General features: G+C 37.7%; 1 protein-coding gene across 3 annotated transcripts in view; it reads right to left on the reverse strand.

Annotated features, from left to right (window-relative positions):
* Positions 1-7,756: 7,756 nt before the first annotated feature.
* Positions 7,757-18,261, reverse strand: part of LOC139738484 (methyl-CpG-binding domain protein 2-like) — a 49,237-nt gene continuing 38,732 nt past the window's right edge. For 2 of the 3 annotated variants that reach the window (XM_071649111.1, XM_071649110.1), the window contains exon 5: positions 11,303-11,637. In XM_071649111.1, the coding sequence (XP_071505212.1) occupies positions 11,449-11,637 (189 nt within the window). In that variant the 3' untranslated portion in view covers positions 11,303-11,448. Of the gene's footprint in view, positions 7,891-11,302; positions 11,638-18,261 lie in introns of those variants that run through there. The other variant, XM_071649112.1, reaches the window with a different exon arrangement.

The following is an 18,261-nucleotide window of genomic DNA, read 5'->3' on the forward strand; positions in this document are numbered from 1 at the left end:
AGAAAGGGAGAAGTAACTTTAGGGGGGGGGGAGAGGGGGACTTATTTAGATCAATATTGTCACTCAGTAAAATAGTTTCTTCTATTATGTTGTAGTCCTGTGATTAGAGTTAACTAGCCCAGCAACAACAGGAAATGACAGGAAATACCTATCTTCAGCATTAATATAACTGGGATTACAACTGCTTAATTGATGATTTAAGAATTGATTCAGCCCCTGTTATTCTTCCAGATTAGTGCTCGTGTGTCAAAATTCAAACAGGGGCACTAAATCTCTACGCTACAGATTGTTATTGGATCGCTTGGAATCTCTGCTGGCATTTCGATGGGTGCGGGTGATGGGACCATTCCCATTTAGATGTCGGCCAAGAGTGAGCTGGCATCACTCAAAAGGCACTCTCTTGCACCCCAACAGGATCCTCAACAATCTGATGGGATAATAAACATGTGGAACATGAGGTCTTCATACTACAGGCACGACCTTTGAACCCTGGACTGCATTAAAGTGGGGGTGGGAGGAAGGAGAAGATGAATTTCAGCTTTGTCTGAGGACCACTGTTACTTTCATGTGAGTGGAGCATTTATATTTTCCTGCAATGCAGGGGGATATACAATGTATGAATATATGTCAGCATTCAAACACATGACTATTAAAGCTATAATCAGATAATTGCAAAGCTCATGAATATGCATGAGTCTCACTCATTCACAGTCCAGACTCGTGAATATGCATGAATCTGACTGTTCCACAGTCCAGACATTGTTGAGAGCTTTGCACACCAAGTTGATACTCCCCAACAGTGGGTTATCTGCACATCGGCAACAGTTTTGAAGTAAAGGTTGGGTTACCTCTTCGTATAGGACCTATTGCAAATATAGCCCTGCCGAATTGTGAGTAAGAATGTGCGACCATTAAGACAAGTAGGAAGTGATTAACATATCTACAATATGGCAAGAAATGATGCATGAAAACTTTTGTATCTATTCGCTGTACATGTATTCATACAACATACCAATATATTTGAGCATTTGGACAAATAAACGTGGAACGAAATGTAATAAATCCATTCTTTATTTTTAGCATTTGACTACTCTCCGGTTGAAATGAAACAGTATTCCTTCAAGTCCAACATATCTTATTGTTTTGATGTTGTTCTTTGTATATATAACTCTTGCTATCATAATTGGCTTTGTTTCATTAGGAAGAATCAAAAAAATATATTTCACTAGAGCCTTCAGTTATCCATAAGTAATAGTTCTGGTTGCAAAATTGTCAAAAGTTATGTAACTCCTAAATTCATTAGTGATTTTCCAATATGCAGCACAGTTCACAAAAATACAGATCCTGTCAAAATGCATACCTCAGTAATTTCTAATTTTGTGCAGATGTAATGCATCAACTAGTTCAATCTAATTTCAATTCATCATATGATATGCAGTAAAATTAAAAGGACTTTTTTCTCTTTCATTCTGAGTAGATTTAATATATTTCACTAGTTCAATCTAATCATTCTCCAGTTTGATATATACAGTGAAATTGAGAGGTGCCAATATTCCCCCTATTCAGAAACAAACCAGTTTACACCAAAACTCAATACAGAAACGACATATAAATAATTATCCTATGGCTGACAGACCATTCCAACACATGATCTTGACCATTTTGGAAAGCATGGTATAGATACGCAGTTTCCCGCTGCGCATGTTGTTATGGTCCTGATGTCGCCGCTAGCCCCTGCCTGCCCTTCACCTCTAGCGCGTGCTCATATTAAAGGGGCATTCCAGGCGATTTTCATAATTTCACATCATGTAGTACATAAATCAACAGCTCCATGTATAGATTTGTGGAAATTATTGTGGTTCTTGAGCAGAGAAACAATACTTTGAAAAACCTTAAACGAATTACACTGAACAAGGGTGATGACAAAGGAGGTTCACATATGCCAGAAATGTAGCAGTGTAATTCCATTACAATACCGCTTGCTTGCGAGTCCACCTGTGTATAATCTATGCATGCCTTCTTCTTTTGTTCTGCTTCCAAGAGCCCCAAGTCATGCATTCTAATGGGGAAACTGCCATGTCATCACAGAATAGTGGTTTGTTATCGAGTTCTAGTTCAAAACGATGCTCTGACCATTGTTTCATTATATTTCGTTTTGTTACACATCATTTTGTTAGTCAGCGTTCAGACGTATAAATTCATCATACAGCTATACTGTTTTGGTATACCTTTTTTTGTGTGTGTGTCTGAACACCCTGTAGGCCCCTAAGTGATGAAGAGAGGAAAAGTTTCTGCACCAAAATTTCTCCAAGACTGGCTGAGATAAATGACTGCTACAGTGACTCTGCACAGCCCAAGGTCATCAGTACAGGGTGAGAGACCCAGAAATGTCGAGACTAGTTTTACGTCATCAACGGCAAAGAAACCAAAAGTTCTGACAGCGCAATTTCTTCAACGTGCTACAATGTCATCCATCACGTTTACGGAAGGTGTTGAGTTGAAATGGCTGTGCAGCATAACTCCACATCCATAGCTAATCATCCTCACAAATTCTTCTAAAAAATCAAGGCAAAACAAAATTGTAGAATGAGAACATTCGTGGTGCTGAAAATGGGTGCCCAGCATTCATTCAAGCCCATTGCTCTCATAGGAAATCCTTCTATGAATGGGTTATCAAGGGCTAAAACATTAAAAAGGTAAAACAACACAGCTAAAAAAAATGCATTTAGCTTTTGGACATGGACATGTTACATGAGAATAGAATTTTTCATGAGAGCTGATTATAAAGCTTCAGAGATCTATAGATGTACGTTCTGATCCATCCAGGCAACGTTCAATAGAGGTACAGAATTAAATCAATTCATCTGGACTTACCGTGAAACCACTCTCAAATCAAAACAGAAAGTCTAGATAAATTGATTTAATTTTGTACCTTTAAAGAGACCTATGGAGTTCACAAATATGGCAGAACTAAATAAGGTCAGAAAAAAATATTCCAACAGACACTTAAAAGAATAAATATCACATTTCATATGCATTTTACTAGTGTGCTTCATACCCTGCCCGGCGATACACATCACCCCACCCAAACCTTTCACCAGTCCAGAGCGATACCGTCTAACACCCATACACTGTGACAGGAATGGGCTAAACACGGGGCCCTGACCCTAACGACCTCCGAGAAGGAAAAGTCGCCAGGAAGATTAATTGCGGGGCATAAATATGGCATACTTGGGCTACTTAAGGTTATCACGTTGCCCCCATCACCATTCACACTTTAACTTTAATATGATATAATTTTTCCACCTTGAAGTCATCAGCAAGACAAGGCAGCAAAGAGGAGATATGCAGTCAAGCAAAAGGAATTCAGAAATATTTATATCATATGTGCATACCACCATACTGTCTCCACCACTTGAGAAAAAAACAAGGATCAGACTGGCAAAGATGAAGAAGAGACTTAGGGATAAATAGATAGATAGACAGATAGGTAGATAGATAGATAGATAGATAGAAGACAGATGGACAGAGAGAGAAAGAAGGAGACAGTGAGAGAAGATGTGTTTACACTTCATACAAACAATCTGTAAATTAAAGGCTTTCTGAGCTCCTACATGATACACCCTGGAGAGTATGAACAGTGATTTATGAACGGCTCATCCCCCGCACAGCACGGCAGACCTAAAAATCATGAGGAACATGATGGAAAAAATGATCACTTTTGTTGTTGTTGTTAGCTTCTCATACTCACTATATGCTGTATACACTGCTTCACTATGACTGCCGACCTACATTTCAGCAGACAGCACTAAGAGCATCTTAAAGAATGCTGCTGTTGTAAACTCTAACCAATCTCACTTATGACCATTTCTGCTCATGATGATGATGATGATGGTAAAGATGACAATGATGATAGTGATGATGATAATGTCACTACATCTGTTACCATGACTACTCCTACTTCTACTAATACTACTACTGCACTACTAACAAAAACAATAACATGAGGATGACATCATCAATAGTGATGATGATGATAAAAACAATAACAATCTTCCTCCTCCTTAGCCCCACCACCACCACCACCACCACCATTATCTTCATCCTCAAAACTATAATCCTATATCATTTGGGGGGGGGGGGGGTAGGGGTCATGGACTTGAAGATTAAAGTCAGTCTATATATATATGTGTGCCATAAACATGCCTAATTTTTCTTCTGTCAAAGTTAGGTCAGGAGGTTGTGATTTGTTAACTTGTCAGACTGGACAGATTTTTCAACTGAAGCTCTCAAAACTGTGCCTCCAGTGTGGCTTCTTAAAAGCCGGCCAGCCGAGATGCAACAATAATTTGATGCCGATAATCTTTTTCTGCAGAAAGGTAATAATTCTCTATTCCCAATGTTTCAAATTTGTCCCAAAATAGTTGTTATATTGCAGATGACAACTAACATCAACTTGGCAATCTGTCACTACAGGTCTCAAACCTATAACTACAGTGGACCAGCCCCATCACTTTTTAGTGAAAATATACTAGGTAAATCTTTTTTTTGTTGTTGTTGGAGGGGGGGGGGGGAGAAAATTATATTAAATGAGCCTTACAAGCAAGTCAGAAACTAATTAGGTCTAGTTGATAAGGATGAATTCTTCTACAAAATGCACATCACTTGTAGGCAGTACATGCTGTCTTTCAGATTTAGGGGGATGACACTTGTTTAGGCATATATTCAGAGACCTCATGAAAATTTTCAAATGAGGAAACCATATTCTTCCTGTAAGGACCTTTGAGTGGTGTTTGAGCAGATAAACCCTCCTTGCAAATATTGGGACTCAAATAAAGAAAGGTGGTGTAAACATTATATATTAAACACAAAATGTCTTAAAAACAAACAAACATATGTGTCTATGGACATATATTCACAAGTGCGTGAACTATGGGTTTAAATACAAGTTCAAACCCACTCAGCTGCTTGCCCTCTAGACCAACTAGAATTTGTTGTCAGGTGAGTGATATGAACAGGTACAATGTATTTGTTGGTAACATGAACAGGGCTCTTGCCCAAATGAGCAATTGGGCAGGTGGGAAATACATACATTGTATTACGCCCTTTAAACATGCATTGCAGCTCTACTTTAACGCCCTGAAGGCCAACTTTAATTTGTTATTTTTGCACATGAAAGGCACAGCAACAACACACAACATGAAAGGCAGCACACGACATGAAAGACGGCACAAAGACAGGTGGATCCACACCAGGATAAGGCGAGAGATTTGTTAATTATTTTTAATGTGTGTCGGTGCGTGTTAGAGCCTGAATGAATGAATCCACACATGATTTTAGTACAGCAGAATTACTCATTTGCAGATGCGGCATTCACTACATAAGCTGATTACACATTCTACAAGCAGCAAAGAGTTGTTATGACACCACTTTTGACGGTTGACATGGGGGAAGCTTATCAATTTATCAGACTAAAAGCCATAGCAACGATCGGCTCTAGGTGCAAATGCTTCTCCTATCCCTTCCTACTTGTACAATCACTTCAAAACACCGGCAAATATGACTCTATGAACTCAATTATCAATGTTATCTGGCAGGTGGGAATGCACACACCTTTAAAAGGGATGGTATAGTATTGGTTGAGGTGAGGATTCAGCTTTTAACTTTTGAGGAGATACTTTTAGAAACCACTTTACAATGTTTAAGAGCATAAGATTCTACAGGAAGTCAAAGTCTACTTGATGAAAATTGGTTTTGAAATGGCTGAGATATCCAAAAACAAAGTAAAACAAAGCGATCCTTAAAAAGGTGGGTCCTACCTTTCATTAGGATTGCTTTTATTTAGCTATCTCAGCCATTTCAAACCTATTTTCACCAAATAAACTCTGAATTCCTCTTAGAATTGTATGCTCTTTCATATTTTGTATAAAGATGTTTCTCATTATCTTAAAAAATCATCACCAAAAACGTTGGAAAACTGTGAAGCCCCATCTCAACTGAAACTGTACCGTCCCTTTAAGGGTGTAGATTTGTTAGTACACATACATGCATCAAATGAAATGCAGAAAAATTAAAACAGTGCAAAAGAAGAGGAATATAATGATGGGAGGTAGACTGCAGTCTCCTGAATGTTGATGAAATACCACAGCAAGATAGTCTTGCAGTCAGTACCGTCTTCACTGCTGATTTTGCCCAAATGTTTGCCGGTATAGATATTTACATACGATGCCAAATTCAAAGCAAGTTCAGGCCATCTAGCAACACAAATGTAAATTCCTCTCTGCATTTCGGGTATAGTAGAAACATACGCAGATCCTTCCAATATTTGAGTGTTCTCATTTTTTTTTTGTCATTAGTGAAGTGAAGTTTTTACTGATTTTCATTGATGTTATGAAAACTATTTCTTTCTTCTTTTTTTTTCTTTCAGGCAGAATAAGAGGTTAGACTTATCGTCAAATTTGAAGTTTGATCTTTTCCTTGGACCAAGCATACTCTGGCATTTGCCCTTATGACTGCAAATCCACACTATTCATCTCAGTTCAACAGCATAAAAATGTGCACTGCTAATTGACATTCACATACTTGAAATTATTCACAGATTATTATGGTAATGAATGCTACTTGTGCATTACTTATTCATTGATGACTGATGAACAGAAAAAAAAAAACTTGTACTGCAGACAATTGCAAATTCTTAAATAGAAAGGAACAGACATCATCTCTCCAATAATGAATGATACTTTGTTTACCATGAACATATTAAAATTAAATCACTTTGTAAATGAATAGACAATTAATATACCAATACCAATCCAGCAGTCCCATTCACAAGGGTCAAAGTTAAGAGTGCAATAGATAAAAAAAGACAAAGTCCATTAACCTCTGAAAGAAGGAAACATGATTTTTGTTGTTGGTTTTACGTTTCTAGTTATGGTTCCTAGAACTGCGTAGGAGGGGTTAGGTTTCAGTGCGCATATAATGATTTGATGGGAAAAAAGCAATAAAAGCAACCTGGAATAACTTGCTTGGCATTTATAGTTTCATATCTGTGCATCAGTTTGACTGAAACTGATAGTGTAATACTTGCAGGATTGTAGTTAACAAATAATGGAAAGCAAAACTTTAAAAAAAGTGCAGCTATCAAATCTAAAACAGTTAAGTCTTTGCAATAACAAACTATTACTGCAAAAAGCTGATTTTTTTCCATTTCAAAATGAAAAAAAAAAGAGTTCAGAGTGACTGCTGGCTTGAATTTTTATCATAGTTTGAAATATATCTTTATATTTTTTAATCCAATGACTTGATATATGCATTAACTTTCGAAGAAAAATGATTCTGGTCCTTTGAAAAGTTAGAAAAATGAACAATCTAACAAAAAGATGATCTGTTAATATAAATCACAGCTTTCCACAGGATTAGGCTTCATCCAGACTGACTTTCATACAAATTGACTGATTTAAATCTTACTGCATTCTGTGTGGGAACATTTCATGTTATACATTGTTAAATGTCAGATGATGTGCACAGTGCAGTATTGATGGTAAATGCAAATGCACTCATTAAATGAAAAGGAACCATAAGTTTTCTTTTCTCTTTTTTTTTTCTCATCAAATATGTCCTAGCGGTGCATAAAATGACATTATTTTTTTACCCAAACTTCATTACCCTCATACCATTAGTAATCCCAGGGTGAATAATCTATTCAGGAGTGCATCGAAAATAGTGGAAAGAAGATAGTGAGTTTGGGATAATGATACAACAGAGAGTGAAGGTAGGAGAATGAGTTTTATAGTTTAGTTCGTTTATTTGTTGGTTTGTTGGCTGGCTTGTACTACCTTTATTTAAGGGGGAGGACATTGGGAACCGGAGGTGACTGCTACAGCATCAAGCCTGGAGATGTGGAGGGAGAAAATACAAGGATGGAATTCCAGGGAGAAGGGGAAAAAAACCCAGGAATATCCCGGAAGGGAAAAAAAGCAAAACAGCGAATAATCAGAATCTGGTTTGTCAATGGGCACTTGGAAGACAACAGCAGAGTTGAACTCATTAGCAGGAAAAAATGCCTTTTCCAATTCTCCATTAGTCGGCTTCTTAATTTTATCATAAAAAGACACTGCTTGCATGATGCCGTCATACTTGTATTGTTCCTTCATGGGAACTTGGAATGTGCCTTAACAAAATGGGTCATTGCGCACAGTAACTCTGTTATGCTGACGTCATAGAGGCTTACAGGAACCATAAATGTCTATTATTACATATCATAAAAATCATGCTAAGAGTCATCATTTTCTAAACTGGTAACTTTTTTATTTGTCAAAGCACATTTAGTGCTACAGTCATGCACAATGCCCTAATATATCATAAGTATGCAGTTACTACAAGCACTACAAACATTTAATGGATCATAAACTTTGCATGGAACACTGCATTTATCTATATACTAGCATGCTGTCTACAACTAATACATTGGCACAAACGAAAGAGAATCTCAAAGCATGCTTTTTTTTTCACATTCTTTAGAGGAACAGCATTCTTGGTTTAAGAAAGGAAATTATCAAGAGACACTGCATTCAGCATAAATCATTACAGTATGAACTCCCCATATTGCCTGTGCTAAATTCAGCATTGATTACCACCCACACAGTATGAGCACAATATTTAAGTCAATAATGACAATACAAGGAAAATTCAATTACATAGTAGCATAGCATCTTTAATTCCCCCCCCCCCCCCCCACACACACACCAAAAAATGACTGATGGGGTTATATGACTCAAGAAGCTCAAAAATCTATCCCTAAAAACATCATCACCGGTGCTTTGTATGTGTTTACCATCCATAGAACATAAAATTTAAGTGAAAAAAAAAGTAAACTAAAACATTACAAAAAACATCCTATAGAGCACAATATGATCTTCAAATCCAAAACACTTAGCTAGACTAAATTCCTGCAAGATACAAATTTAAATGACCCATGCATGTTTGATTCATTTTGAAAATAGAACTCATTCAGTTTCACTTGACCCTGCCAGATCAAAGACAAAGAGAGAAAAAAATTACTTTCTGTGAATAAATGCATTTTTCTTTTTTCTTTCTCATCAGAAATAGCATGCATGAATAACCACTAATCAATACAGCATGCATATCAGTTTTTTTCTAGTGTTAAATAGCACACCTCAGTACACAAACAGCACAAGTGCTTTACAGAAAAAAACAACGTGTTTGGAAGAGACTTCATTGTACTTTTACATCAAAAGTAGACAAAGAATTACTATCATTGCAACTAATTGACAAATTGCCCTTCATCAGCAAAAATAAACAGTGATTATCAAGTGTTTTAATACCGTAAAGTTCCGTGTATAAGACGCACCCGTATATAAGACGCACCCCTAATTTCGGACCTAAAATTAAAAAAAAAAACACACGAAAATGTCCACGCAAATATTGCGTGTGTCATACATATTATTTCAGCTCAATATTTCCCTAGAATGCAGCATGTATTTGCTCTATTTTTCGTTTCCTTTTATATTTTCTTTTAACGGTATTCATCGGGTATCAACAAAATATGGAAGACGCAAAATGCGAGACTTGTCTCGGTACTCACTTGCTATTGTTTCGCCTTTCAATCGTGGTACATGTGTCATGCATATCGTACTCATGTGTATACAGTACGATCTTTGCTGTCATACATAGCAGAGGGTGTCTCGCATATTGACGCATGTCAGACTGGAAGGTTCATCACGAAAAATAAGAAAAACATCAACAAGTGTAGCAGAGGGATCATACGGCAAGACGTACGGTGCGTACGGTAATTACACTCATGCACTGTTACCAGTAACATGTGTGTCTATTGTACCATGCTTGTATGCACAGTGCTGGCCTTTTGCAAAAGGCAGCTCGCTATAATTTCAGCACACGCACACAGAGAGCAATGGACTTGCACACACAGCGCGCAACGGGTTAGCGCGCTTCGATCCGATCGCTGTGTGCACGCGAGTCCATTGCAAAAGCCTCTCTGCAGCTGCTGCCTTTGCCAAAGGCTTGCTACTAGCTAGCTACAGCACAGTGTAGCTATATGCTATCTAGCTGGTCTCGCACTCGTGAAATGAAGAGCAAACGAACGGCATGGATATGCATGCATGCTTCACACATCGTTCATATCTACGGTGACATAGTGTCGATCCTACTCCGTATTTTACAGCTTTTGTCTATGGTCATATTGATACTAGTACATTGATAAGTTTTACAGTATCGGTAATTTAGTAATGATACCTGTACATCGCGTATTCCAGCTACTAGGTTGGCTGTTGGTAGCTTGGTAGACTGACATCGGTAGCATACAGCAGTGCTGTTACAGCTGTTGTCTATGGCCAGATTGATACATCGTTACTGCACAAGGCCGATGTAAGTGTATCTCGTATTTGCAGCTTTTGTGGGTGTCCAGATTGAAAGATCGCTCTTTCATCCGTAAGTTCTAGTGATTGCTTACCTTCCAAACGTCGATGGGCATACATGGCCCCAAGTTGGCCTTATAAAATTGGGTGTATATGACGGATTTTTTTCCTCGATTCGACTGTACCCGTGTATACGACGCACCCCCGATTTTCAACGGTTTCCGACGAAAAAATAGTGCGTCTTATACACGGAACTTTACGGTACTAGCCATGATAAAAATCAAGGGCATACATACTTGGACTGGACTCAAACCGATGACCTCCCGTTTGCTAGACAGCCATTATATCCCACAAACCAGGTATGTATGCCCTTGAGTTTTCATCATGACTATGACTAAAACACTGAATAATAATCATTTATTCACATCAATGAAGAGCAATTTGTCAACCAGTTGCAATCAAAATAACTCAAACCAAGAATCATTACATTTGTAGTTTGAATTAATTCGTGTTTTGCTTGGTTTCTGTTTTCTTTCTTCCTAAAGTACATCAACCTCTGAAAGGTCTCAAAGACTGATCATGTTTTCACATGAGAAGTTGAGTCATTTATTACACAGATCCTTTCAGTTTCATACACAAAAGTACTTGTCTGCAATGTATATCAGTCTACACAGTATACTGTACTCGGTGAGTAGTGTTAGTAAACTCCAATAAATCATAATGGCTTTAACCTGTATATAAAAGTTTATAATTATGTTCTGTTTTATTTCCACTGGAGGCACTTTCAAAGTTACTGCTACTTGGAAATTGCATTACTGTTTTGTTTTGTTTTGTTTTGTTTTTTCTGGGTTTTTTTTTTGGTTTTTTTTACCATGACTGAGTGACAATTACTTTTAAATCCTGCCAAGCTTTGAATACCAAAATATCAAAGACTCTGTTGCAATGCACAACTTCAAGTAATGTTGAAACGTTAACTGCCCTGTTCACTGACCTACAATCAATGATGAGCCTATTTCTTATTTCATCGCTTTATTTTCTTCTTTTCAATTGTATGTCACCTTTGACCTATGACCTGCTCACCTTGTATTGCATCTGGGTCGCCCTCCATGACTCTCTGGAGACGTTCTCGGACCTCCTTCACTCGCTCCTCCTGCCTCCTGATGTCTGCTTCGGTCACGACAAACTTGAGACAGGGAGGCTGGTCAGCGTTGAGGTACACCCCTGGGTTCTTGTCTAAGTGAGGCTGGACAAACGAAGCACAGAAATATTGACTTTATTGAATACATTTCTGTATGGAATGCATTAAATTATCATATTAGTCAAGTTTACTGTACGTGTATAGGCTCTAGTTGTAAGCTCTGCTCCAAAAAGGTCTGTATTCTTTTATGTCACAGTGTGTTTACATTTCCACCAGGTTCATGGTGTACCTGTACATATCAAATGGGGTAAGAACGGAATAAGATGGTAATAATTCCATAAAGGGTAAGGTTGCTAATATCATTCTGTCAGCCATGAGGGATTGGCGGAATATGAGGAGGAATAGTTTTATGATCATATCATAGATTTCACGGACTCGGCTGCCAGCAACACTGAAGTATACAGTCACAATAAAAATTTAAATCTATAGAATTTTAGAAAAATCACACAAATCTCACCATAAAATATTTAAAACACTTTATAGAACAAGGTCATATAATATACATGTATTACACACACGGGACCAGGAACATTGTGCTACCCCACTTGTGTGCAATTTCGGTCAAGTACACTTACGTGCATTTGAGACATTCTAAAAACTAAAGTGACAATATCACTGATTCCATGTCCAAACCAATACCGTACAGCACATTACAGATTGTTGGTGGCAATACCCAATGTGCAATTTGGACTAGGCATTGAGATCTCCCCATGTATACTCCTAGAATTTGGCTGACACCTCTGGAACAAAGTACTTCCTGAAGCTACAGCGGGAGAATTGTCAGTTTGATTGGCAGATTCAATGATATCAATTTGAATTGCCAGAATTAGAATAAAAATGAATATCTTTTTTTCTTCAAGTATCCACATAAAAAAAAAAATGAATCTCTTTTTTTCTTCAAGTATCCACGTAAAAAAAAAAAAAAGAACTTTAGATGACTTTTAGCAGAAAGTAAGGTCACAAAGTCAAAATAAATTTGACGCAGGAGTAAACATACTGTATGCAACACAAGAATTTGTGACTGGGTTTGGTCACTGGCTTCGTGCACAATCACTAAAAGTTCATAATTTCTGCATTAAAATCTAGTAACTCTTGGGCACCCATTGCTTGCCCTCACTCCTCTTGTCCCTCAATTGCAATTCACATTTCTTTGACTTTACAATCTATCTGTATCACAGTTTTGGCTCTCACTGACTACAATTGCGACTGTTGACAATGGGGCAATGCATATTTCAGTTTGCTATAAACAGTCAAGAAAATGTTGAATGAGTTCAACAGCAACAAAGCATATATAATATAACAAACACACAAAGAAACAGAATTATTGATTATTGATTAATCAGGGTATGGTTTACCTCTCAAGTTTATTCATATCAATGTGACCTTTCTGCTAGCGAATCATATACAGTTGATGGATTTCTGTAAGGTGATGTTATCAGAATGGTTAAACTTGTGTCAGAGATTGTGTGTACTGGTATGAGATTGCAATTGCATACAAGTGTACTGTACAATGTGACCCGCTTCAACAAAAGGATCCTAAAGTCGCTGATGGGTGAGCCGAGAAAATCGAGTTTGAAGTCAGATCATCAAAATCCGTCCAAACGTTCAGATTTCTGTTTTTGACATAATTCTGTAGTCTAATGTATCTTCTATCATCTGCCGAAATTTTGAAGCTAAATGATCAAGGGAAAGGCAAGAAAATAGCGTTTTTCTGGGCCATGATTTTCCGACTTTCAACGGAACAGAAACGTGTCCGAAGATTTGGATTTAGCGCCACAGCTAGACTCTGCCCCTAGCAACGAGGGAGTGATCTCATTGGTCAGTACATTTCTATGAGTCATCTTATATATGACATTAAAGTGGAAGAGTAAGGGAATCATGTCATGTCATTTTCAGAAAATTGTCCTCCCCCGACTTTCGGATCCTTTTGTTGCAGCGGGTCACATATGTTCCATGTGTGTGGGGTGGGGGTGGGAGGGAGAAAAAATGCCAGATTCAAGGACAGCTTACATATTTGTTCATTTCCTACATTCATAAATGCCACAAATTATATCACTGCGAATGATGACTTCCTAAAAGCTACTGATGATATGGCAATTACAAAATTGTTGAGCATTGACAGGCAATACACATTCTTGTTTTTAGTGAAACAAAAAAATGCTACCTCTTCATATTCAGGGTACTACACAATGAACTATTTAACACCAGAGCTAATAGAATCCCAAGAATCACTTGTTTTCATGCCAGTAAGCCCCTGAAATGCATTTATTCTGGCGTCCTTCAAGTATTATTCTCACCTCATCAACATTAAGAAGATCTATCACAACTTGCTAATTGCAGACCCTGCCAGTAGCTTTCGATGTATGTCTTCCGTTTGAGCTTCTATAAAATATTTTATGCAGATCACGTAATGTCATTACTAACACCTCCAAGAATTCTGCAGGTATATTTGCCGAGGAGGTATTTCTTTCCCCATAACTTTTAATTAATGAGGGTTATTTTCCTTTTTAATGTTTTACACATGATGTCTGATAAGTATTACATATCAACTGTGTTTTATTTCTTATCATCTACTACGTGAGTCCCAAACTGTTTGTTCTATTTTTTTCTTTTCATCAAAACTTTTGTAGAAGAATGCACAATAAGGACTCTTATTTTTTTCCACCATTCATGCTAGAAAGTCATTATATTCTGGAAATACCTCCTTTCCACTATCTAAGAGATTAACAAGTTATGACAATTTGTATGATTCACCATGTGCATTGAACTTAGCAAACATTTAAAACACATCTTCCCTGATTCCATTGTATGAGACTTTTAATGCTGTCATTTTGTCTAAATATGCCATTAAAGCCACTATTTAAAGGTCCTGTTTACCTCTGGGAGCAGTGACTTCAAAAATGTTCCAGTTATCACTTTTGATGCATATGTGTAGGTCAGTTGTATCACAAAACATCCTATCATATACAATTTTTGTAATAAAGCCGAAAATATAAGGAGATATCACTATTTTTCTCATTAAACCAGAACTGTAGACGGTTTAGTCTGGAATCATTTTTATTATAACTATTGTTCACAATTTGATTGTTTAACAATACTTAGCATCGACTATACTGGTTCAAACTTTTACATTGGTTGTTTCTATCCCTAACTCACACTTTAGAACTATTTTGAAGCACTAATGCTGGATTATTGTTTCATCTGCAAATAGTAAATTATGCCTTTAACAGTGGGAGCAGTGATTTAATTTAATTTTTCAATTATCACATTTGATGCACACAAATATATGTATGGTCCAGTTGTATCACAAAACAACCAACAGTACAAAAATTTTGAAATAAAGTCACAAATATATAAAAAGGAGATACCATTAATTTTCTAAAAAAAAGAATGTCATGGTGAGAGTTTATAGTATTCTACATTGTAGAAATGTTTTTTTAATAAAACCACTGTTTACATTTTGAATATTTAACAATATTTAATATTAATCATACTGATTAACATTTTCATGTTGGTTATTTTTATCCCTAACTCACATTTAGAACTATTTTGAAGCAATAAAGCAGTTTTTTCCATCTGCAAATGTTTGCAAGGGGCTTTAATGGCTTTTGAGACAAACCTATACCTGCTCAGGTAAAACGAGCGAAGTGCTTTTATACCTGGCAAGCCCATGAAATCATCCCCTAGTAATGCATCACTGTCTGATTGTATGGAATATTTTCTCTCGTTCCCAGCGATCTTCATCACTCAAGCGAGCTGTCACAGCCCCACCTCAACCCTTTGCGCGATAGAAACTGATTACCATCCTGCTATGACAGCAGCAGAGCGATAGCACACCACGGGGGCAAATGAAATGGAACTGGAAATAAAAAAGGTGGACGACAGACAGATAGATAGCTTGTTGCCATCTGCAAGATATCATGGGGCCATCGTGGAGTGAGCATGACACTGGCTGAAAGTTCATATGTGGGGGGAGGGGTTGTGACACGCAGGGTTTCAGACTTATAAAACTACATGTTCATGAACGTTTTTATTGGGGGAGGGCTGTTAAATCAAAAGGCAAACTCTAGAACCTTATTCTTCAAAACTTAATTATCGAGTCTCATTTGGTAATCAACAGTCATCAGGAGTTTTTTCCAATCGAGTTTTTAGATTTTGTGTTTACTCGCGTTTGCAGTCTGAACCGTTTCACCTCTCAAACAAGCCCGTTGCATAAAAGTTACTATTATGGTAACTTTGCCATCCAATGGTAACTTCCATGGAATTCTTGATTTTGATCGGCTGTTGAATACTGTTGCCATGGTAGTTACCATTGGATGGCAAAGTTACCATAATAGTGACTTTTATGCAACGGGCCCAAGATTAACCCATTGAGGACGGTTTGATTTTGCTACAACACACATTTCCCATTGATGCTTGCCCGAGTAAACTTGGGATTCATCCTCAACGGGTTAAGGAGGTGAAGCTTTAGATGGCCCTATCTTTACTTCAGCCATGGTACATGCATGTAACATGTTTGCAATATGATGCACTCTTGCATATTTACAAATCAAGAGTGGGATGCTCTATCGACAGACTAGGAAGTTTGTGACACTGCTCAGTGCTGTTATAGGGATGTCATATGCAGTTTGCATCCAGTAAGGGGATGCATTTTAGAGTCTGAATACTCCACTCCATAACACACATGCTTAGATACAAAGTTTTGGAATTGCGATAATACAAGTACATTACTTACAAATTGTATGAAACCCTACTGAAACCAACAAGGATGACCCAGCCTGCATCAATATTATTCTAGAGGGCTGTTAGCTGCATGGACTCTAATAGGGCTTTCTACTCTGAAAGTATGCCTGAGGCATTATTTATTCAGATTATCTGTCTGTTGACTAATGAGTACTTTTACTTTGTTCTCTTTCTCTATTTTGTGTGTGTGTGTGTGTGTAAGATAACAATAACATCACACAGTGTTGAGACTGTCTGTATTTACAAGACCACATAAAGTTCAACTGAGAGATTTTTGCTGAGGTCAAAGGGCAAAGGTTGAGGTCAATGGGTGTTATTTCACATTTCAAGCAATGATACAAGGAAGCTTAGTATTTGATGCAGTGCAATCAAACTTCACAAGGTGAAATTTAAGCCAACCATTTCAATGGTGTGGGTCAAAGGTCAGTCTCAGGGCCGTAATTTTGCAGTTTGTTGCTATAATTTAATCAACACCTGACTATTAAACTGCTTTAAAAATTGTAGAATTCTAAACTGTGACAGAACAATTCACTGCTATGACTCAGAATAAATGCCTGGTATTATGCTCTGCCACTTATCAAGATGTCACAAACTAGAAAAACCTTGGATAAGGGCCATCAATGATTCAAACTTGGTGATAACAATTTGCATTAGCCAGTGAAGTAGGCCATATCTTATGCACCTTGAATAATTCAGCACAGCCAACACATTAATCACATGGTTGACAAATGATGCTCTTAACACAAATGACTGTAGGAGGGACTACACATAAAAGCCATATCTATGTGGATGCAGTTCAACTAACAAAAGGGCCCCATTTCGTAAAAGATGTTAGGATGGCAACTCTTGCTGGAATGACAACTTCCAATAGCAACAGCCAATCAGGAAGCTGGATTCTTATGGTTACCGTGACAATTGCCATTCCAGCAAGAGTTGCTATCATATCAAGTTTTTACGAATTGGGGCCTTGGAGTTACATTTGGGCATTTGCTCAACAAATCTACTTATCACCTAGCTGTTATGGCCGACTTGTGTTTACGTGCAATGTACGTTTGACCACGAAAACTCGCAGTTAATGCCATTGTTACAGATAGTGACAGTGTGCGTTACGTGTGGCGGAATCATGGCGCCACCAGTAGAGGCAATAACGCTCCAACTATCACAGCTGACTTCATTTGTGCCCGTCCGACCGCCCCAGCTCGCTGCACTCGGCTTGGTGCGAGATTAGCGACTGCTTCCCAGACGGGCACAGCAAGACCAGCCCCTACCATCTATTGCCGTTGACACTTTCTTCCTATTAAAGGTCACATCCAGTTTAGACGAGAGGGGGCAGGGTAGAAAGCATTCAGAGAACTCGAGATTTGGAAGAATTTGACAGCTGTGAGACAAAAACTTTTGATCAAATGATTCTGAAAGCATTCATTCACAAATGCATCCTCCTGGACTCATATCATGTTATTAAACGTATTGAAATCTTTTGGTGTGTTCATAACCTGTGGTGAACATTCTTATTATTGTTGATATTCAGTTGATCCACACAATTCTGGGTATCACGCTTTTTTACTTCCAGAATCCTAAATTGACTGTGTTATCAAAGGTTCAGTTTCTGAGAGGCTGTTGGGAAAAATGGCTCTGCTACTCTGCTATATGAACTCTATACTTGGTATGATTTATGAAAATGTTCAGCAGTGTCTGCGTATTTGGAAAAGCAGGCTAGATGAGGCGCAAAAGGAAACTAAAGCTCAATCAGTCCAATGCACTTTAAATTTAGTGCTACACAAACTGTATATCACTGCTGTTTTTGTCTGCTAATAGGGACTACATCAAGCTCAGGAATCCATTCTCTCCTTTCTGCAGACTAAAAACCATTTTGTTTTTCTACCAGTGCTGTTCATGAAGAAAGAACCTTCTTGAATGTGACCTGAA

This window comes from Diadema antillarum, unplaced genomic scaffold (genome assembly GCF_040938485.1).
Source record: "Diadema antillarum isolate AM-2024a unplaced genomic scaffold, OU_Dant_1.0 seq00000745_RagTag, whole genome shotgun sequence".
In the NCBI taxonomy this organism is placed as follows: Eukaryota; Metazoa; Echinodermata; class Echinoidea; order Diadematoida; family Diadematidae; genus Diadema; species Diadema antillarum.